Source organism: Seriola dumerili, unplaced genomic scaffold (genome assembly GCF_002260705.1).
Source record: "Seriola dumerili isolate Sdu_G_001 unplaced genomic scaffold, Sdu_1.0 BDQW01002927.1, whole genome shotgun sequence".
NCBI lineage: Eukaryota > Metazoa > Chordata > Actinopteri > Carangiformes > Carangidae > Seriola > Seriola dumerili.
The window spans coordinates 627,550-649,309 of NW_019177182.1; the positions used below are offsets into that span (position 1 = coordinate 627,550).

The 21,760-nt window shown below is 42.2% G+C and overlaps 2 protein-coding genes, 2 long non-coding RNA genes and 1 pseudogene across 6 annotated transcripts in view; 2 read left to right on the top strand and 3 right to left on the bottom strand.

The window, feature by feature from the left end:
• The window catches only part of LOC111239535, a 3,545-nt gene extending 2,897 nt beyond the window's left edge, over positions 1-648 (bottom strand). The window contains exons 1-2 of one of the 2 annotated variants that reach the window (XR_002665870.1): positions 587-648; positions 65-179 (exon numbers count right to left, since the gene is read on the bottom strand). This is a non-coding gene — a long non-coding RNA (uncharacterized LOC111239535). The remainder of the gene's footprint in view (positions 1-64; positions 180-586) is intronic. The other variant, XR_002665871.1, reaches the window with a different exon arrangement.
• LOC111239534 overlaps positions 1-4,546 on the top strand; it is a 10,046-nt pseudogene extending 5,500 nt beyond the window's left edge.
• Positions 4,547-5,107: 561 nt separating this feature from the next.
• On the bottom strand, positions 5,108-12,986 carry cunh7orf43 (chromosome unknown C7orf43 homolog). The gene is made up of 13 exons (XM_022769432.1): positions 12,767-12,986; positions 11,305-11,642; positions 10,237-10,332; positions 9,911-10,040; positions 9,252-9,338; positions 8,390-8,510; positions 7,920-8,067; positions 7,441-7,523; positions 6,671-6,822; positions 6,426-6,562; positions 5,933-6,011; positions 5,356-5,470; positions 5,108-5,264 (listed from the first exon to the last, which is right to left on the bottom strand). The coding sequence occupies exons 1-13, from the start codon at positions 12,957-12,959 to the stop codon at positions 5,108-5,110; spliced, it is 1,836 nt and encodes a 611-aa protein (XP_022625153.1). The 5' UTR covers positions 12,960-12,986.
• Positions 12,987-16,788: 3,802 nt separating this feature from the next.
• LOC111239533 lies at positions 16,789-18,121 on the top strand. Of its 2 annotated transcripts, none has more exons than XR_002665868.1 (3): positions 16,789-17,014; positions 17,497-17,678; positions 17,816-18,121. It is a non-coding gene; the product is annotated as an uncharacterized LOC111239533 (long non-coding RNA). The 2 variants fall into 2 exon arrangements; XR_002665869.1 differs by having other exon boundaries at positions 17,497-17,669.
• A 1,894-nt stretch (positions 18,122-20,015) lies between these two features.
• On the bottom strand, positions 20,016-20,978 carry LOC111239542 (olfactory receptor-like protein OLF4). The gene has a single exon (XM_022769437.1). The coding sequence runs from the start codon at positions 20,976-20,978 to the stop codon at positions 20,016-20,018; it is 963 nt and encodes a 320-aa protein (XP_022625158.1).
• Positions 20,979-21,760: the final 782 nt, after the last annotated feature.

The following is a 21,760-nucleotide window of genomic DNA, read 5'->3' on the forward strand; positions in this document are numbered from 1 at the left end:
CCCCCCCCCCCCCCCCCCCCCCCCCCCCAACACACAGGAGACTAATGAATACATCGAAACCAACCTGTTGTCCTGTAATGATCTGTCTTCTCTTCTCTGATTGGATGGACAGCTGCTGATGCCCCACGTCAGGACGTCGCTCCAGATAAACTGCCAGGCGCGAGTGTCGCTGCTGGCTGCTGACGGGGTGTTTGATAAGGTGACAGAATTATTACACAGATCAGGGCAGTTTATAATATTTTGATTAATACACTTAATAACAGTTAATAAGTAATTTACTAATGCTTTATAGATCAGTGGAAAGCCATTAATAAGAACTTCTGGGTTGCCAGGTTGTGTGAAATCTGTGAACTGTTTGACCACTGAAAACAGCTGCAGAACATCTGGAACACAATCCATTTAGAAATCAATAGTAAAAGGTTCAATAATCGATCAAGTCAGCAGCTGTAAATGTGAATGATCAGTTTATAAATGGAGTTTGTTCCAGATGTTCTGCAGCTGTTTTCAGTGGTCAAATAGTTCCCAGATTTCACACAACCTGGCAACCCAGAAGTTCTTATTAATGACTCATCACTAATCTATAAACCATTAGAAGATGAGGTATTAATCAATATTATTGATAGCGCAGTCATCTGTTCCTCTGCGGGTCTCGTCCCTCCAGGCGGTCGGCTGCGGTCTGAAGGCGTTACCTGTCTTCCTGTCCCGCGCCTCACAGAGGATCCAGTATCGGTCCCTGTGTGTCCCTGACGATCTGTCCGACCGCGGCGTCCGCGAGCTGCCGCAGAGTCACTACGCCCAGGACGCTCTGAGAGTCTGGGACGCACTGCACAGGTAAACAAACACACCTCAGCCAGGTGATTGGTCCAGGACGCTGTATTGATCCGCTGAAAGACACTCTGTGTGTGTGTGTGTGTGTGTGTGTGTGTGTGTGTGTGTGTGTGTGTGTGTGTGTGTGTGTGGGGCAGGTTCGTGGTCCGCTGGGTGGATCTGTATTACAGTGCAGACAGTGAGGTGCAGCAGGACTCTGAGCTCCATCACTGGATCACTGACATCAACACACACGGCTTCACACACAACTCAGGTGTGTGCCTGTTTGTTTGATGTTTGTTTGTTTGTTTGATGTTTGTTTGTTGTAGCTTTAGCTTGTGTTGCTCTCCTCCTTCAGGTTTCCCTCAGGTTTTTCGGACCAAAGCAGAAGTGTCTCAGTTCGTCACCATGATCGTCTTCACCTGTTCGGCTCTACACGCCGCCTTAAACTTCTCCCAGGTGAGTCACAGAGACCCAGCACCTACAGGACAGGTCACCGAGGGTCATGTGTTGACAGTGGGACGTGTCACACTGTCCTGCAGCAGCGTCAGTTACAGATCTAAATGCTGCTCCGTTAAAGCTGCCGGGAGTTTGAGATCTCTCGTCTTCGTCCTCTGGACACTTTGTCTTGATGTTTGCTCCAACATTTTGACGTGAATATGAAACATCTGGAGTAATGATCTGTTTCCTTCACATGTAAGACGTTGTTTTCATGGATCATCTGTAGCTTGAACAGCGTTCTGCTCTGAACCACAGTGATCTGGACCAATCAGCATCCTGTGAGGGAGGAGCCAGTGGCAGCTTACTGACATGCTAACTAGCTTTCAGAGCTCCTCAGACTGCAGCTTGTTGTTGTGTTGTTTCCTCTTCTGCTACGTCACATGATTGATAGGTGGTTCATCCAATCACCTGCCAAGTACGTTTTGAAAGTGCTGCTGAACAAACCATCTGTAGGTCAGCGCTTCCTCGTCTCCTGTCTTTGTGTCCTGCAGCTGGACTACGCTCTCTGGATGCCAAACTGTCCGACCTCCATGTTGCGTCCTCCCCCGCAGGTCAAAGGCTTGGCGACGGAAGATGACATCATCTCCTCTCTGCCCGACGTGAGCTCGAGCTGTCGCGTCCTGTTGGCGTTGGCTCAGCTGTCACAGCCCTCTGCTAACTTTGTGAGGCTCCACCCACACACACACGGAAAAGTCAAACGCACCTCATCCTGATGAAAACATCTCAGATTTGATCTTTGTTGTTCTGTGGGATTTTCTTACTAAAGTGTTCGGGCAACAACAAAATGTCTGTGTGAATTATTGTTCTAGCTTCACGAGCTGCTGAAATCAGAGTTGAACAATTATTAATACGAACATGTGCAGGAACACCTGAAAATATTGATTCTGATTGTGATCAGTTGTCATGGGAAACATGCTAGCACAACATCCGCTAACATGCTAACCTTTCTGTTGGCTTCATATTTACCTACCAAACATTAGCAGTAGCTAACACACCATGTTAGCATGTTAAATGTTACAGCTAAACAACATGCTAACAAGTTAAACGCTACGTGCTATCCAAATAAAAGACAGTTCAGGTCTTAGATTTAAGTCTCTCTACAAGGCCAGGGCCACAATGTGGAGGATGGAGGACTCAACACATGATATAGAAGAGTGGTGAGAAAAGTAGATCCATAGATCATGATGTGGCGTGGGCTCCTGGGGGTCTGGGGGTCTGGGGCCCCTGGGGGTCTGGGGCTCCTGGGGGTCTGGGGCCCCTGTTTTGCCTGGTTGGGACGATGTAACAGTGGTTGCTTTAGTGTCTTGATTAAACCTCTGCACGTCTCCCCCTGCAGGTTCCTCTGTGTCACTACAAGGAGGCCATCTTCAGAGACGGCGCCCACCGCAGGCTGGTGGAGGAGGTGCAGGCTGAACTCAGGACCATCTCTGGAGACATCTCAGAGAGAAACAGCCGTCTGGAGCTGCCGTATCCTTACCTGTGTCCCGAACGCATCGAGAACAGCGTGGCCATTTAAACTAACATTTGTCCAACACCGTTTATTTTTGATTGATTATTTTTAATGTGATTATTTTCTGAAAGAAAAAAAAAAGCTGCGTGTGATTATCAGTGAGTTCAACGCTCATTATGTTTCTACTGGATAAGGTTTGTTTTGAAGTCTGAAGTTTTTACAGCATGTTCTTTTAACTATGATAAAGATAATGTAATGAATGAATCACTCTCATATTGTAAACGCTGCGACACAAACAGACCTGCTTCTGTTAAAGCCTCAGAAGTTTCTGACATTTTAAAAACAAAAACAAAAGTTATATTTGTGTTTTTCACTGATTGATGGAAAAATTACTGCAGATTCATTTTCTGTCAATCTATCAATCAGTTCATTGACTGTGATTGGTATTTCTGTAAAGTGATTTATGTGGAAATTAGACATTAATTAAGAAAAAGACATCAGACATTTGACTTGCTTTGGAAATGACGTCATGATTTGTCGTACTGACGCCGTCACATGCAGCTGATGTGACTGGGACCATTTCCATTCGCTTGTTTTGAGGTTTGACTGCTCAGAGTGAAGGTCACACCTCCAACCAGTGAACGTTTGTGAGACCTGGTTTCGTTTATCAGGGTCAAGAACATTTCAGGTGGAACATTCAGCCGTCTGTAGAGGTTTGGGCTAATTCCATATTTTTTATTGTTAAATTAAAAAAAGAAAAAGAAACAAACATTAAAATCAATCTTTCTTCAAATGTTAACGTTACTTTTTATTTCTTCAACTCAAAAAATAAGTTTCATTTGTTCATGCATTGTATTTAGTTTGTTGTGGGTTTCTTCAATACCTGAAGGCACAACTGTCTAAAATAAAACCAATAATAATAATAATAATAATAATAATAATAATAATACAGCAGTGGCACTGAAATGACATTAAAATGACAAAAATATAATATTCTCCAAGAATTTAAAATCACGTTTTTAAAACCAAAATAAAAGTCCACAGTCGTGCTAGCAGCTCTGAGACACAGTGTGCTTTGAGCTAAATGCTAACAGCATGCTAACATCCTGATGTTTAGCAGGTTTAATGTTCACCATTTTAGCTTGGCATGTTAGCATGTTAACATGTTCAACGTCTGAACCAAAGTTCATCACAATCATCCAGCAGATGTTCAGACGTTTCACTAACAACCACCAACGTGAACCTCATGGTGGCGCTACGTGAGAAGTCATGGCGTCACCAAAGCCGGTGGGTTCATCCTCTGGGAGCCGTGATGGTCTGAAGCTCTGGACCAGAGAACCGACCACGACTCAATACTGAAGAAACACGTCTGATGTAAACGGTTCAGACTGAGATGAAGGAAAGCTGTGATCACCTGTTACATTATATTATATTTACATTATATTTCACATTTCAGTGAAGTGTTGAAACCTGCTGAACAGTCTGACAATAACACTGAAATAAATTCAAACAAACTTCTACTTCCTGTGTGATTATTACTGTTTGAAACTACTGTTCCTCCAGTGTCACCTTCTGGTGAGGCCTCAGTTATAAAGATGTAATTAATGAATTTATTCATGTTCATTAAATCATTTACTAACACTTTATTCATCAGTTATAAGCAGACACTTTGTCTATTTGTCTCGATTTGATTTTACACAGTAATATTTTGCATCAGGAGCCGGGTCTGAGCGCGAGGCCGACCGCAGGAAGTCTGTCGTCATGTTTCACACCAGGAAAAAAAACAGCTGTTTCAGAACAAACCTCAGTGGAAACAGAAAGTTTCTGAAACAGTCGCTGCTATTTTGTGTGAAACTGCGACGGAAACTTCTCCAGAGGTTGACCAGGGATCTGCTGGAAAACAGCTGCAGAACATCTGGATAAAAATCTACCGATAAACAGATTATTAACATTTACAGCTGCAGACTTGATGGATAAGATCAGTTCACTGGAGACGTCTCGCTGTTCTTATTAATGGCTTATAACTGATGGATGAAGCATTAGTGAAACTCATTAAAGCTTATTGACCTTTTCTCAGAAAGTGCTGCTGTTCTCTCTTTAAATAATACAGGAAGATGATAATACATCACATTAAGTATTTAAGTCTGATCATCTCAGTGTCTCTTCTTCTTACTTGATCCAGCACATGAGAGTTTCTGTTTGTTGGTGCTGATGGTTCTCAACACAGACTCAGTTTCAGAGCTGAGATCGTTTCCTCTCTGCTTTCAACTCAGACAGAGTCTCTGTGTGTTCCGCGCTTCCGTGTCCCTTCACCCGTCCTTGCTTCCTTCCCTCCTTGTTTCCTCACTCCTAGCTGACGGGATCCACCACCAGGACTTTACACTCCCTCTTGGCGATCTTGTCCAGCGACAGCAGCGATTTGTCCTGTGGCGGCAGGTAGAGCGGCCGACCCACTGGAGAGCCAACGGGGGGGGTGATGGCCCGTCGCTCCATGGCACTGCCCGTCCTGAAGTGCAAACACACACACACACACACACACACATGATTAGAGGTAGATCCTGGGACAGTGTCCTCTCTCTGTCTGGACTCTGTCCTACCTCATGATGTGGGATCGCGACGGCTGCTGGTGGGAGAAGGACTGAGACCGACCCAGACTGGCCTGGTGTCGGTCCAACAGGTCTCGAACCGCCGGGCTGGACGGGCTGTTTTTACCTGGGTGGTGACAGGACAACACGGCATGTTTAACCCTTTAACTCTGTTTAACTGTTTTTACAGAACATTATGATGTCACAGTGAAGTGACCTTTGACCTTTATCCTTAAAGACATTCGAGTTAAATTGTGTCATAATTACTGAATGAGTTAATGAGTTATGGCCATAAACATGTCCTGTGAGGTCACACTGACCTTTGACCTTTGACCACCAAAATCTAATCAGTTCATCCTTGAGTCCAAGTGAATGTTTGTTCAGAATTTGAAGACGCTTAGTCAAAGTGTTGCTGAGACATCGTGTCCACGAGAATGAGACGGACGGACAACCAGAAAACAAAATGGCGGCCGCTCTGACCGGATAAATCCACATAATCAGAGCTGTTTATAAATCTCTCCGACAGTGCAAGAGACGTGACTGTCGACATGACTTCAGCTGGTTGAATGGAGGAGGTGAAAAGTCTTACGTGACAGCGGCCGAGCGTCGGGCGGAGGGTTGGACACCGAGGCTGTGAACTGCAGCTTCAGCTTCATGTGCTGACTCAGCTGAGTGAGACAGGAAAACAGGAGAAGAAGAGTTGATCTTCTATGTGAGAAGCATGTGATGAGATGTTCAGAGGCTGCAGGAAACATCAGCTTTAAGACTTCATACATGAGCTAGTGTTCATTTCCTTCATGAAAACTACGACTAAATATGTTCGTCAACGACAAAGACGAGACGCCGTCGTCAAACACCGACTGTGACTTTACGAACTTCAAAATCTCTTTGTTTCCACTGATGAAAAAAGAGATGAAATTCAGATTTGTGTTTTCTTTTTAGTGCAGCAGCTCAGCTTCCTGATATTCAGACGACTCATCAACGTGTCAAAGACTAGAACTAGACTGAAGTCGTTTCTACGATAAGATTAAAATGCTCAGACTTTCAGACCAACAGTGAAGAGGAGGGAAACACGGCGGTACCTCGTACAGGCCCGGTCTGAGGATCTGGAACGCCACGCTGAATGACAGAGTGCTTCCTTTCCGACAGTGACCGAGGTTACTGAGAGGAGTGTGACACACCACAGCACCCAGCGCTGCGTCCTCACCCTGACCACGACCTGCACACACACACACACACACACAACAATACATGAGGACCGGAGGAACATCTTCATTATCAACGTGTGTCCGTCCCCTCTGACTGTGATCCTTCGTATTTCACTGACCCTCTGGAGTCCAGACGAGCCGGACAGCCAGGAAGTCCTGCAGGTTGTTGAGCAGAACGTATTTGACCTTGAAGTGCTCCTTCACCCTGACGGTGCTCGGACAGCTCGCCGTCATGACGAAGCGCGGTCGGTCCAGACGGATGCTGGGCAGCCTGAAAGGGAGGGAGAAGAGGGGGGAGGATGAACCGATCCTGTCCATTAGCTCTGGCAGCCCACAGTTAGCACACAGTACTCTGCATTACATATAATAAGGCAATTTGGACTTTTCCATCTCAGCCTTTTATTGCTTTTACTGTGTGTGTGTTGTCATACAGCATCTCCCTCCAATTGCCCTTATTACAGTGATTATGTTCTGTCCTCCCTCTGTAACTTCACCTTATTTCGTTGCTTCTGATTCGTTGTCAAACTCTTCGTAAAACTCTGTTTTTAAAGGTGCTGTATAAATAAAGTTATTATCATATTTGGAGGCGGAGTCATCTTGAGGAGCACACCTGTCTGCAGCTAGCGACAGGTAGTCAGTCACCTGTGAAAGATCCCAGGATTATTCTCAATGTGCAAACATGCAAACACTGCTGCGCCGCCACTGCGACAGAGACATCACCCTGCTGCCGCCACCAGAGGGCGGCTCATTACAAACAGGCACCAGATCCTTAACGAGCCAGAAGCTGCTCTGAGGTCAGATGTAAGAGACATCGCTTCACTCCAGTACCGTTGACTACACCGTCTGTTTCTCTTCAGGACGTTCAGGCGATCTCCTGCCTGGTCTTTACCTGTAGTGGGTGTAGATGCAGTTGGTGAAAGGCATCTTGGGAGTTGACCACTGCAGCACAGCGACCAGGGGAACCTCCAGCCCCTGAAAATACATCAACACACACATTGTGTTGATGTATAGTGACATTTTCAAAACACACGGTAAGAATAACAAATTAATAATTAAAAACTATTTTCCGGTTTGAGATGATGAGCAGTGGAAACATGTTCGGGAGGAAAACCTGAATGAAATGACTGAGACGAGAACTGATGATTATTGTGTTGACCACAGTCATCGCTCCATCTTTAATCATCATCTTTACCCTCCTCTTTATTAAGATATTCATTGTTTGAACACGTGTCCCGTTAAACATTATAAAACTAAAATTTGTCACAAAATCAGAATCAAACAAATGAAACTAATAAATAAAATCATTGATCAGAATAATATCAACGATCACTTGGTGCCTTTAAGACAACCACACACACGCGTCCAAACCTCGTTGGAGTCATCCTGCAGCATGTCATTCAGGTGCAGCTGGAACAAGAAGTCATGCTCCTCCAAAGCGCTGAGCATGCTGGGAAGGCGGCAGGCCAGGCTGTCCACCCTGCAGAACGACGCCATGCCGACCTCACCTGACTGATGGCTGCAGAGCCGGAGAGGAAGCAAGGTGAGCGCCGTCAGGTCAAACCGTCAAACTGACCGAGTCACAACATCATAATGTTCAACAACATGCAGGACATGAAGAGCAGAACAGAGTGTGACATTACGTAATATAACATAACAGGACATGAAATATCAAGAGGCGTGACGTGATGTCACGGAATATAACGTGACAGACCGTAACAGATAAAACTGAGCGCAACACAAAGTGATGTCATGATGAAATTACATCATAAAAGCATCGGAACCTTAACACACGTGACTTCAGAGTGACGTGTGACATGAGTAATACAACATGTACGTACCACACGTTGTCCACCAGCAGCACCGAGCCGTCTGGCATCATGGGAAGGTACGAGGCGTTCAGGTTCGGTAAAATCCGAACATCGCGGATACTCACCTCCTCCTGAGAAGACTCATTCAACACTGGGGGTAGCAGGGGGGTGGGGGGCGGGGGCGAGGCGGGGGAGGGCCAGGGCGCGGGGCGCCTGGGGGCCGGGGGGCGCGGGGCCGCGGGCGGTGCGCGGCGGGGGGCGCGGGGGCGCTCGCGCGGGCGCGGGGCGCCAGGCGGCGTCGGGGGGGTGGGGGGTTGGGCGGGGGGGTGACAGATAATAGCATTTTAACTGGACTTCATTCTTCTATTGCATCTGAAGAGGATGTTGTTTGTTCTCTTGAATTCTGCGACAGAATTATAACAATACAGTTAAATGAATGAAAATGATGTGCAGTAAAATGATTTATACAATGAGTCACTTCATGATTAAACAGTTTCCAGATTTAAAATAAATCAAACTAATACAAGACAATGTGAAGTCACATGAAAGAGAGACAGCAGATTGTGCCTGTGCTCTGATGCTGATGATCATCACATCGCTGACATTTACTCTGTTTTACATGCATTTAACTTTCAAATCATGTAAATGAGAAACCTGGTTCACTTCCCTGGTCCAGAGAGGAAGAGAAACCTGATCAACATGACCACACGTCTGCTGGAAATATCTCACCACAACCAGGTCTGACTTCTTTATTTCAGCCTTCAACTCGTTTACGCTGAGCGATCAGACTGACTCTTGTTCCTCTGCTGTTATCGTCTACACCAGGAACCTGCTGGTCTGGTGTGAATCCAAAAACATCTGCATAAGACCTGAAGAAGAAACGATCTCCTACCTTTGAGGACGACGAGGTGCCTCCCAGAGACGGTCATCTGCTTACAGCGGACGGTGGGAGGTGGCAGCACGGTCAGAGTGGTGCTCACTGTGGACGAGGAGAGGAAAATGTTTCAGCTCTCAGCAACGAAACATGAAGAAAGATAAATACCAGGAGGCCATGGTGCATTATACTTTTAAAAGGAGTAGTTAAGAAATACAACAACATAAAAGTGAGGACAGATATAATAATCAAAATGACATGTTCAAGGATTTAATGACCTGTTGAATTTCTACTTTCAGTCTTTAGTCTTGAGTTGTTTCCTTGTCCTACAACACAGTGGTTTTATTCTCAGGGCTTTCCTGTATTTTGAATCTCATAAAAAGAACTAGCCTACATGAAGGAAACATGCTGCCCCCTTATGTCTACAGCTGGTACTACCGTTATCTGCCCATCTACTCACAACATTACATGATCCGTTTAACTTTGCTTCAAACTTCAAACTGTGTTTATACCTCATGTGACAAAACTCTGGAAAGTAACAACATTTTGTTCAGATTTGACTTTTTCAGAGCATCTGAGGGTTCAGACGAGATTTTACAGGCAACATGAGGGTCAGGGAGCGGGAGACAGATTCTGTAATGAGGGTGCTCACGAGTGCAAATGTGTGTGTGTTGTACCCTGAGCTTTGAAAGTGTTCAGGTCGTGTCTGAAGGTGTGTGTCGGTTCTCGTTGCTGCAGAACGCTCAGGTAACCGAGCTCCTGCACCTCCGCTTTCTCTGCCTCCCTCTTCCACACTGTGACCATCACCTGAACACAAACAGAGAATAAAACCACTGTTCAAACACACTATACTGAGGACCAACACTTAAATCCACAACCAGAGTCGGGTGTCAATAAACATGTAGGAACAGCCTCAGGTCCAGACAGTGAAAATGCCCTAAAAATATGAATTAATGAAGAGACAGACAGACAGACAGACAGACAGACAGATGTTCCTCCTGACCTTGACTTTTAGGGTGCTGACGGGGAGTTTGTCCAGAGAGACGGTGAGGGGGAAGATGACTTCATCCGTCAACACCACCGGCTCGTCCAGAGGAGACTGAGATGGGGAAACAGACTTTTTCAGAGATCATCATGATTTTCACCTCTCACTGAGCAGCAGCTGGCTTTTCAGTAACCTCACGCAGTCGCAGCTCAGGTACAAAGAGATTTAACCATCGGAAACATCTGTGACGTTGTCTGAGGCATGTCAGTAGGAACTTCAAGCAGCGATGGTTGAAGGGACGGCTACGGCGTGATGCGATGACATAGATTCTATGTCAACACTTCCTATTGCGAGACTGGTTTACCCTGTGATACGTTAAAGAGTTGGCAGGTAATTATACGTTTTTCACCATTAGTAGTTTTATGGATTATGAGTATATTTGTTAAAGATACCTGATAATTTGACTGATTTTTCCAGGTTATTCAGACGTCTGTGTCTATGAGCAGCACTGTCCATGGTGCTGAAGCATCAGATGGATTTAAATTGTCTCTAAAGTTTATATCAACAGCTCTCAGGTCGTTTTAAGAGACATGTTGTAGCAATGTTCAGAGCGACCTCAGTTTCCTAAAGATGTAAAGTAGTTGTCACTTTAACCGTCGCTGCTTAAAGTCCCTAATGTCTCCAGAGACAGACGCTGGGTAGAGCGTGGCCCTAATGGTCACTTGTAACTCATTCCCATTTTTGTGTAGTGTGTTAGCATGCAAACATTTGCTATTAGCACTAAACACAAAGTGCAGCTGAGGCTGATGAGAACAAAGGTACCAGGAATGTCTGTACAAAACGTTGTCTATCTATTTAGTTGAAGTTGAGATGTTTCATCGGGTAAGACAAACCTTCGACCTGCAGGTGGCGCTACACGATGATTCAAAAAGTCATCAGGATTCATCATCTGGGGAACATGAACATCTGTACAAAATGTCATGGTAATCTTTCCAACAGCTGTTGAAACAAAAGCGGAGGACTGATGTTGCTGGACTTGCTGCCCAATTCTCAGGCCTATCAACCTGAGCATCAACACGGCCGTACCTGAACAGGTGCCCTGCGGAACTCCCTCGCCGCTGTCCCAGATGAGTTGTGGATGAGCAGTGGTTTGCAGTCCCTGAAGCTCCGACACCGGGAGTCCACCCTGCTGCCAAGCGCCGCAATAGCTGCCTCTGCCGCTGCAATGTAGTCCTCCTCACCATCTTCGTTAGCCTCGTCCCCACTGCCCTGGTAGTCATGGTGATGGTGATTGCCTCGGTGGCGGTTGCTCTCACCTGGACTCACGCTGGCCACAGCGCACAGAGAGCCGGCCAGCTCCCTCCACGCCCGGCTGCTGGCTGACTCCGACCCAAAGCCTGCTGCGGTGCCATCACTGGCCACTGCTGGAAAAGGGACACAATGAATACAGGTGACACATAGAGAATCCTGACACATTCATCCCATAAACCTGGAGCCCTTGTCATTTCTTTGCTGTTTTCCCTGGTTTTCTTCCATACTCGTGTTTTATCCCTAGTTCAGTCCAATATTCATCTGAATTTCACCTGTCGTGTGGTCCAGTATTCTCTGGTGTGTCAGGCCTGGGTTGGTCCAATATTCACTAGAATTTTAACCCTAGTTTGGTCTGCTGGTCTCTGGCATCGTCCCAGTTCCTCTCATATCATCTTGCGTTATAACCCTGACTCAGTTGATTGCAATGGCACCACACTTATTTACACGTGGTCCGCTCTTTTATTTTCAGATGACGCACGTGACATTTATTTTCAAAATAATGTTGACAACACTGGACTCAACAAAGCTCAAACAACTCAGTGAATATTGGTGGTTCTGCCTGTTGGTCTGTAAAGTGGGACATTATTATGACATTACTCTGTAATATTTGCTCAGTGTTTATAGATTTCTTGACAGTCCCACAGATTGCCGCTGTAGGATGACTCATTTTTATGTAGCTGCTAATTCTCTGGTGATAACACCTGCATTTTTTGTTTTCGTCCAAGCTTATTACTGAGGGAATTTAAACTGTTCTTCAGGGTGTGTTGTTTTATCTATCTTATCTATCTCTTTATCTATTCTATCTATTTTGATCAGGTTAGTTTTAACAATAAATATAAATCAGTTTTGCGCTTCATAAGTCATAAGGTGTATTAGCAGTATATTGGGTTGTGTGTTATAATACTTTCTCCGTAGACTGAAAATACATCCTCCACTAATTCTGATGCAACTGCAGAATTCCCCTGCATGTTAAAGATATCAGTATGTTGCCTTCCATTCACATGCATTTTAGGAAAAAATGCATAATAATCACAACATATATTTGAGGGATGTTCATACTCACTGTTACATCCCCATAAAATATATTAAAGTGTATTTACTACTGATAAAAACGCACAGTGATTTCCTGTTTGAACATTACAGAGACACAACAGAAATGTCTTGGTGTATCTTTCTCCCCTCCGCCCTTTCATCCACAGCCAGATGGGGGGCATCCTCCTTCCCTCCCCCGCCTTACCGGGGCCGTGCTCGGTCGGCGTCGCCCCAGCGTCCCTGCAGCGCAGCACCAGCAGGAAGCGGACCGTCTCACCCAGGTAGAGGTGGCTTCGGCGGGGAAGAGTACGGTAGCGGGCCGGGTCCGACAGATCCGTGATGGGCACAGCCGGGAAATACATGAAATACTCGCACTGCGACTCCATCATCTGCACCATGGCGACGACCGGAGGAGGCAGAGCGAGCAGGAGCAGGACCAGAGTCAATGCACAGACACACGAACAATGAAACGGACACTTCCCGTTTCCACTATCAAAATAAAAGCACGGACTGAGTCACAGAGAGGTGAAAAACTAGACTATTGCGCCTCTTAGTGGCCATATTATGACCGATACATGTAATATGGAGGTATAAAAAAAGAAGAAAAGTGTCAGACACAGGTCAAATCAACGGGAGGGGAATTATGAAAATAATTTTCAAATTACGATAACAATGACAAAAACTAAATTTATTACAATAACCAAAACACAGCATAAGCATATGGCAGAAATTGTGATAAATAAAATAATAAAATTAATTCAAAAAATGTCTTGCTGTTGTTGTTCATATTATTGTGAAAGTGGTGTTGGTATCATGTATTTGTTATGCCTAATTACATTTAGGATTATATTCCCAAAGTCACATATCATCAAAATACCAAATGAAGGAATAATTTTTGATTTATTTTGAAATGAATAAAACATGAAGAAGCCTATTAGTACGGTACCCAGCTTATAACTTCGTCTTTAATCAGTCCATAGTTTTGTCCGTTGTTGTAGTTGTCTGGTCGATGGAGCGTTTTAAGCGGGAGTTAAGAGAAAGAGACGGAACAACGTTATTGGCCGGATGAGTCTTGGACCAGCGAGTTTACCCACTAACCGTCGGTGTGGTTACATTTCTACTTTAGCTTGCAGTCGCCATTTTGTTTCTTCGGAGAGGAAGCGCGGGCAGAAGGCCGCGGTGGCGTCGACGGAAAGTTGCTGAAAGTCAACAAAACTTTGAGGGAGCTGCTTAATTAATTAATTTGTTTTATCAGATATGTTTTCAATTATTATAGCGAAGACAGACAACACCGGTCCAACTGAAGAGGAGATTAAACGTTGAAGTAAGAACAATAGCTAGCTGGAGGAATGTTTTGTAACTGCACTCAGTTGTCAGGTTATTAGGAACACCTAGCTAAAACTAATCCATCAGTCCTGCTATAAATCCTCCTTCATGACGGTTATAATGTTCAGATTTTTGTTGAAACTGTGTTAAAGATGTGTGAGGCTGCAGTCTGTGCTGCTGTTGAACTCTATTGTGTTATACAGAGAGGTTTGTCAGTTGTGTAGCCTGCCCTCATTTATTTGAATGGGAGGCCAAAATAATAGGAACACCCTCAACAGTATAGGAATTACATGTCAGACAATTTTTAGATACTTGTGCTTCACTTGAGTCTTATTTCCAATTTATTTTACTTCATACTAATACAGTTTAGAGGGAAATATTATACTTTTTGCTCACTACATTTGTCAGACTTACTAGTTACTTTGCAAATTCAGATTTTACACACAAAATGGGATCAGCATAAAATAAAATATGCAATGTTACAGATTAAACTACCCCAAAGTGTCCAACCTCAACATGAAAATGCTATGTAAATATCTAATGCACCTGTTATGTAACCTGCACCTGACAGTACTACTTACTACTTTTACTTAGGTGACATTTTGAATGCAGAATTCAGATCTTTGTATATGTATATATGTATATATATATGTATATATATATATATATATATATATATAGAATTTTCAAAAGACCAAAATAAAAATGAAAGATCAAAATATGCCAAAACGGAATAAAACTTAATAATAATGGAATAAAACTTAATAATAACATGTGGGCCAGGTGATAGATATCTCTCTAGCCTTGTCACTCTTTCTGTAACTCTCCTGTCATGTCTGAATAAAACCCTGAGGAATAACATAATGGGCATCTCTGCATGAATGACAAAAAAATATCGCTTTTTAACTGTTATATGAAGCCAGCAATGTCACATATTCCTTGTCTGAAAAGGGTTACATTCTGGTTTAGGTGATCAGTTATTATACCAGTTATATGTAAAATTATCAAGGAAATTTATCTGATTTGTGTGTGAATCATCTTATTAGGGACATTGTGGCCCCAGCAGCTGCTGCAGTGACAGACGACTGGAGGCAGATGGAGATGGAGCACAGTATATTACAGGTAGGTGTGCATTTCCATCGGATGGTTAAAATATAGTAGAAGAAGAATGAAAGTAGAAAAAAAGTTTACAGTGCAGTGACAGATATGAATGAATAGCCCTCAATTTAATATAATTTAAGGTATTGACAAATAAAATTGTTTTAATCCTCAGTTTAAAACAACTGAGAGTTTGAGAAGATCTCATGTTTTCTAATAGTTTGTTCAGAATACGTGTGGCATGAAAGTTGGAACAGACATAGGTGGATCTTGAGCCTATATGTTACTTTTGAAAGAAGAAATGACCCTTCTTACAAATGAAAAGTTGAATTCATAAGCAACAAACTTTACCTCTACTCAGTTCAATACACTCAGCTCAGACTTATTAACTGCTGTAACACTTCCAACATGACTCTGTAGTCTGAAATAAATGCCTCACATTAATGTTAAGTCTAAGGCAGTTCTTTATAGTCACCTACCTTATCTTTTATGGGCAAATAAACATAAAACACTCAGAGTAAGGCAATTTTAAGTTGTTGAGGATGTTCTTCTAAAATCAGATCTGTCTATAGAATTTTTTTTTTTACCTTCACGGTGTGACTGAGGCACAAAAAACAACAAGAACCTTGCACAACAACAATAATCACTTGAATAATCATCCCTCCCTGCCAACTGCATGGATAAATTCATATCCAACAAAACATGTACATACAACATCTGAGGTTTTTGCCTCAACAGCAAAGTAAGTTATAACTTGATGACTGTGACTCTGTGGGCCAGGCCACAAATATCTCACAAGCCCTGTCACTCTTTCTGTAACTCTTCTGTCATTTCTGAATAAAGCCATGAGGAATTACATAACGGACTTCTCTGTTTGATGAAAAAAATCCATTACTTTATAACTGATAGATGAAGCCAGCAATGTCACACATTATTCATATATTTGTTTGTGAATTATCTTATCAGGGAGCATCACCAGCAGCGGCTGCAGTGACAGACGACCGGAGGCAGGTGGAGCTACAGACTCTCAGGTGAGCTTTCAGTGGTTACGGCTGTAGGTTAATGAGTTGGCTAAAATATAATTCATACAGGTCTTATGATAGTTTTAAGACAGAGTACATTACAGGTAGCTGTGCATTTTCATCTGTTGGTATTTAGAAACTCAATCGGTAACCTTTATCCTTTTAGCATTTATAAGCAGTATATAAAGAAGGCACTGGTTTCTAACTGTCTATAATGTATTTCTAACACACCTAACTCCTCCTGGGCCACCCATAAGTGGGGGCCGCTGTATAAACAGACATTGAATTGCAATATAGTAAAACATAAATCTAATAATATAAAATAAATTCATAGGAGAAGTTTTAATTGCTGACAAAGTCTTTATATTAATGAACACTTAAAACCGTTCCTGTAGCTGATAACAACTACATTATAGTGTAATACAAATCATTTATCAAATGTTTTTATATTGCTTATAAATGCTAAATAGAGGGGTGTAACCTTCGAGTTGGCAATCCCATTGGCAGGATTAAACAGACATTTTGCCAAACCGCTTCAAATACTTGTGAAGTTTTTTGTCTTAGAAACTTAAAGAAAACGTCCTTTAACAGTCTACTTCAAAATGTATATTGTTGGAAGTGGATTTATTTTGTAGAACTATGTGAGGGGAATAAAAAGAACAACATGCACATCTCAGTTTCTGAGTCAGTAATCAGCTGTTGATGGTTGACCGATTTGCAAATAGAGCTATTCATATGCCAGCACCAAGGTAAGTCAGAAATCATCATTGAATGATTACAAGGCAAGAATTTTTGCGAAAACACCCAAAGTGACCTTTCAACAAGAATGGATGTTTGGGTTGTTTACACTGACCGAGGAAGATGGCACACAGATGCTTCTGTTGCTGCTGCCTGGACATGTGCGACTATGTCTGCAACTTCTCCTCAGATGAAAGCGGTGAGGACAGTGAGAAAAAACACCGCCATTTTGAGCTTTAACTCGATCCTGCTGAGGATGTTTGTGATGAGTAAGTAAATTATTTTACCTACGTCAGCTCTGCATAGGCACAGCATATCATATGGCTTTGTACAGCTAAAACTTATGTCATAAAACTTGTCCGCAGCAGATTGTAAAACTGTATCATGTCAATCACAGTGTAGCCAGCAAAGTCAACTCATTACTTGTAAGCTAAAGTTAATTCTCATTTTTTCCAGTTTACCTTCTCAGTTTGTGCTCACTTCTGTTATTTGTAATGCTCTAATGTCCAGAGCAGCCTTCTCGCTGATGAATTATTTTATGTGTCATCATCATATCAGGCTCCTGTAGTGTAATATTGTGTGCTACAATAGTAAGATTGTAATATTTGTTTGAACCAACTACATCAGACTCATGGAGCTTAGTCTCATTAGTGTAGGCTATTGTAACGCATATTATGTCAGGTGTAAATGATGGAAATACTTATAAATATGTTTCATTGTTTGCTATAATGTGTAACCACTGTCATGGAAGACAGAAAGTGATGGTGATGCCGCACCACCACCACCACCACCACCACTGACTGACCCAGATGAGGAAGAAATGAATGAAGAGAGGAAGCTCAGAGCATGACAGACTGTTCTGGGGCAAACCTCTCATGTACATGATTGCAGATGAACGTATGGTGCCTTGCAAAGGATTTCACAGTACGTGAGGTACAAACTAACCAAGTAGATTTCAGGTTCCCCACAGGCCAGGGACTCACTTATGACTGTTGTGTGATTTACACTCTTTAACAGAAGATATTTGGGTTCTGGATACCAAAGCTTTTGAAGAATGTGTTTGCTTGTAGGTTTGCTACTTGTGGACACAGAGCCTACAGAAGACCCCTGCAAAGACAGCATGTGGAGTCATCTGCATGCTACTGCTGGACGCCAAAAGCCCTTTGGAAGTGCAAAGAATGTGATGTCAACCTTTGCCTTCAACAAGACACAAACTGTTTTCAAGCTTGGCATCTTGATCAAGGCTGAAAAGATAAGATGGAACTTTATTCATCCCAAAATGTTGTATTATTCCAGGAATTTAGTGTGATTGCACTTTCAGTTCATCAAAATGTCATCCATTGTATGTTTGGGGTTGATCACAGCATTTTCAATAAACTGGAAAAAGTCCTTTATTGTCTCTTGTCTTCTAATTCACACTGACTTTCCAAACAGATGGGTGTGGGGGGCAGGAAAAGCCACAATGACATTCCAGACGGATGGGCTGCTACCTTTGGCAGTGGGGAGGGGCACTATTAACAGTGTGTTGAGACTTACTTAATCAATATTCGTTGTGCTGAGTTTGTTCCAAATAGAAGCATGTATAGCCCTTTGGAATCAATGTTTTTCAGATAGGTGAAATATATAAAAATGCCAAAGCATGTCTGCCTCTAAAGTGGTTGAAAGTAAGTATTTTAGTTTAATACACTCAAATATGAACTAAGATTATTAACAGAGTTTTGAGAAATAACAGTTGTAGTGATTAAAAAACAAACACATAAGCACACTGATGTAAAACCAGTCAACATACTGTAACATCATAAGTACCCAACCCACAAAAGAGATTTGTAACTTCAGGACCGGTTTGCATCATCTCTCTGTAAATCCTTCACTAAGTCTAGTTCATAGTAACTACTAGCTAGTTTTAAACTAATGATTTATTAAACTGGGTTGCACCAGTCAAACATAAGCGATGTCTTAACAAATAAATACTTAAGTAATGTGTAAATCTTTTACTAAGTAACATCTGTCATAGCGTTGAATCAGAAAACATTTTATGACATAAAAAGTCAATGCAGCATTATGTTTCAGCAAAAGATCCATCAAACGTGTAATAAAGTATTTACAAGCATTATGTGGTGATTTGCTCTGTTGTTAAGCTTAGTTTATAAACAGAATACATGTATAGATATGTTTGTGTATAATGTATATCATTAATACCTGCAATGAAAAGGGAGAGAGAGATCATAGTAGCGTTATGCCACCCAATCGACATTTTTGAGTCAAACCTGTTACCGCCAAAAGTAGCTAGTTTGGATAAGAAAAAAAAAAGATTTCATGATACTTACAGTATCATAAGTCAGGTTTGTTATGTTTACGGTTTTAATTATATTAGTGTTGTCAAAGAATATGGAGTTTGTGCACTGTGGCTTCAGTTATCACCACTTTGATGTAAACATTTGGATCACTCTTGAGAAGGAAAATATTAGCTCCTCACCAACGGAAGACCGCATGAGAATGGCAAAAGAAAACCACAGCAATTAATTACAAGGGATTTGAGGTTAGGGAGGTGCGCAGTTTCCAACTGATGGTTGTCCCACCATTTGTAACACCATTCCCTTTGTTACTTTTTAGCTGCTGCTTTCAACTTAAACTTTCTTTGCTTTCACAATGAACATTTCTGTAGATGTCTTCAAACAGAGGTTATGTCAAGTTTATGTCTTATGAGTTTTTTTTTCAGTGGCAGAAAAAATCGGCACAAAAATACAGCTTATTTTTTTGCACTATCAAATCTGTGTTGCAGTGTCAAATCTGGGTTTAATGGCTGGTACAATAATGATTTTCATTATCTATTATTCTGATGATGTTTCTCAATTACTCCATAAGTTTTTCGGTCTATGAAATGTTGGAAAATGGTGAAGAAATGGAATTTTCCTTCAAGATTCTGTGGAGGCCCATATTCTGTGGTCGATGTATATTCAAAGCACATATGTCACATAAATATTTTTTTAAATACAGATTTAAAAATTTCTTTAGTAAATTTACACTTTGTTTGTAGTACTTTTCAGTGAAGTGTGAAAGAAACAACATTAAAAGACAGTTACACATAAAAACACAAACAAAAATACAATCACACAGAAACGGCAGCTTAAATACACAACCCACACATTGAGCACATACTACTTTATAATTCAGACTGCAAAGTCAGATGTGTTTTGCTGGCCATAAGTAATTCAGGCATAAAAAGTGCCCTGTGGCAGGACTAAGACAACTGTAATTTAGGGTGGGACCTCAGCCTCGGCTTGGACAGCTGAGTGTCAGTCGACAGCATAGATGGTACAAGAGGATGGGCCTGATGGTCTGATCTCTGAGCCCATAGATAAGAGAAGTCAGACATCTGGGAAGGATATAGATGAACACATAAAAAACACTCTTGATACGTACAAGTGCTAACCTTTGCATGATTGTTGATAGTGATTGAAGAATAGAGGTGTGCATAGTTGAGAAGAGACTGAGGCCCAGCTGCACCAGATGCAGCAGCAGCGTGTTACGAGCCTTATGAGCTGAAGCTTTGTCTGCAGAGGCTGACCTGGCTGCTATCATCACACCAATATAGGAGGAAATGATTGCCACAGTAGCAGATACAAACAGACAGTAAGTGTAGGCTTTGTCATAATGATCAGTTATTGACTCAAGCAACATAGTTGTGCTAGAGCAAACATCCTTTATCTGCAGGCTCTCCAGGTCTTCAAATGGAAAATTTAAGAGTAAAAGAACTCGAGTGAAGACATTTAGTAAGCTAATGGCCCAAACCACAATGATAGCCACTGCTGTGTTTCTGATGGTGATGATGGTAGCGTGCCTCAGTGGGTAGCACACAGCTACATATCTCTCCAGAGACATCACCACCAGTGTGAGAGGAGAGATTTCATTTGTGAGCTTGGTGAACATGGAAAGAACACCACACACTGGATATGTCAGCATTATTCTACAAGTAGCAAATATATATAGTAACTGGCTAAATGCCAACTGAGCAGTGTCTGCAAAAAGGAGGTTATACAGAAGAATGTAACGAGAGGTCTCCCGAAACACCAGTTTACTCCTCAGGGTAAAAAGCATGGTGCCATTGATGAAGAGGAACACACAGCATGGCATTCCAATCAGAGTGGAAAACAAGACTCTTTCCAGTAACCCCTGATACTGTTGACCAGTAATGTTGAAATTGATAGTCTGAGATTGGTTTGCATATGACATTTTAGAGAAGCATTTAGGACAAAAAATAAATATGAACTTGTTGATGTAATTGAAGCACAAAAGCACAACACTTTTTTTGCAGTTTGCATTCCTAAAACAGTGAAGACATGTCATCTTTAGAGTACAGATACCTGTTACATTTGCTTGTAAATCAGAAAATTATTCATGTGCATTTTCCCTGTGCCGACAGTTAGCAGTTTAGAGTCCATGGTTAATTCCATGTGAGCAGAGCTGGTCTGCAGGGCTTGTCTGTCCTCACATGCTATTTCTTAGCTCAGTTTACCCACCCACTTCATGACACTACATGGACACCCAATAGTGTGGTCCATGTTCTATTCTCAGTATTGGGAATGAGAACAGAACGTGTCTTGCTTGTATGTGTTGTTATTGTTATATTGTTGTTAATGTTAAACCCCTGAAGGGCCAGAACACTTAAGCTTTAGTGTTGGTTTATTATTAGTGCCACGGGTGCTCAGCTCCGAGGCATCTATTAATATTCCTTCGGGCTTATTATTATTCTTCCGCCAAATTTTGGCGCGTAACTCGTCCCGCAGCTTTGAGAATATAATATATATATTACATATATATATATATATATACATCAAAACGTGCGTCTCGATCCCAAAAGAGGTGCTATGACTTTTGGTGTTAAAATTCCAATTTTTCCCAAAGTTATTCCCAAAAAACTGGGAATAAATAATGCATTAGGAATACATTGGAATTTTCTTCAGAAACCCACAAAATTTCACCTTTTTTCTACAAAATTTCACCTTTTTTCTGAG

What these genes read in the sequence shown, in the direction of transcription:
- cunh7orf43 (XM_022769432.1), bottom strand. Translation starts at nt 12,959, where the DNA reads ATGGTGCAGATGATGGAGTCGCAGTGCGAGTATTTCATGTATTTCCCG. An exon ending in GCCGACCGAGCACGGCCCCG is followed by an intron (nt 11,643 to 12,766) that starts GTAAGGCGGGGG and finishes TCCCTTTTCCAG; the next exon opens with CAGTGGCCAGTGATGGCACC. An exon ending in TCCGCAGGGCACCTGTTCAG is followed by an intron (nt 10,333 to 11,304) that starts GTACGGCCGTGT and finishes TCCCCATCTCAG; the next exon opens with TCTCCTCTGGACGAGCCGGT.
- LOC111239542 (XM_022769437.1), bottom strand. Translation starts at nt 20,978, where the DNA reads ATGTCATATGCAAACCAATCTCAGACTATCAATTTCAACATTACTGGT.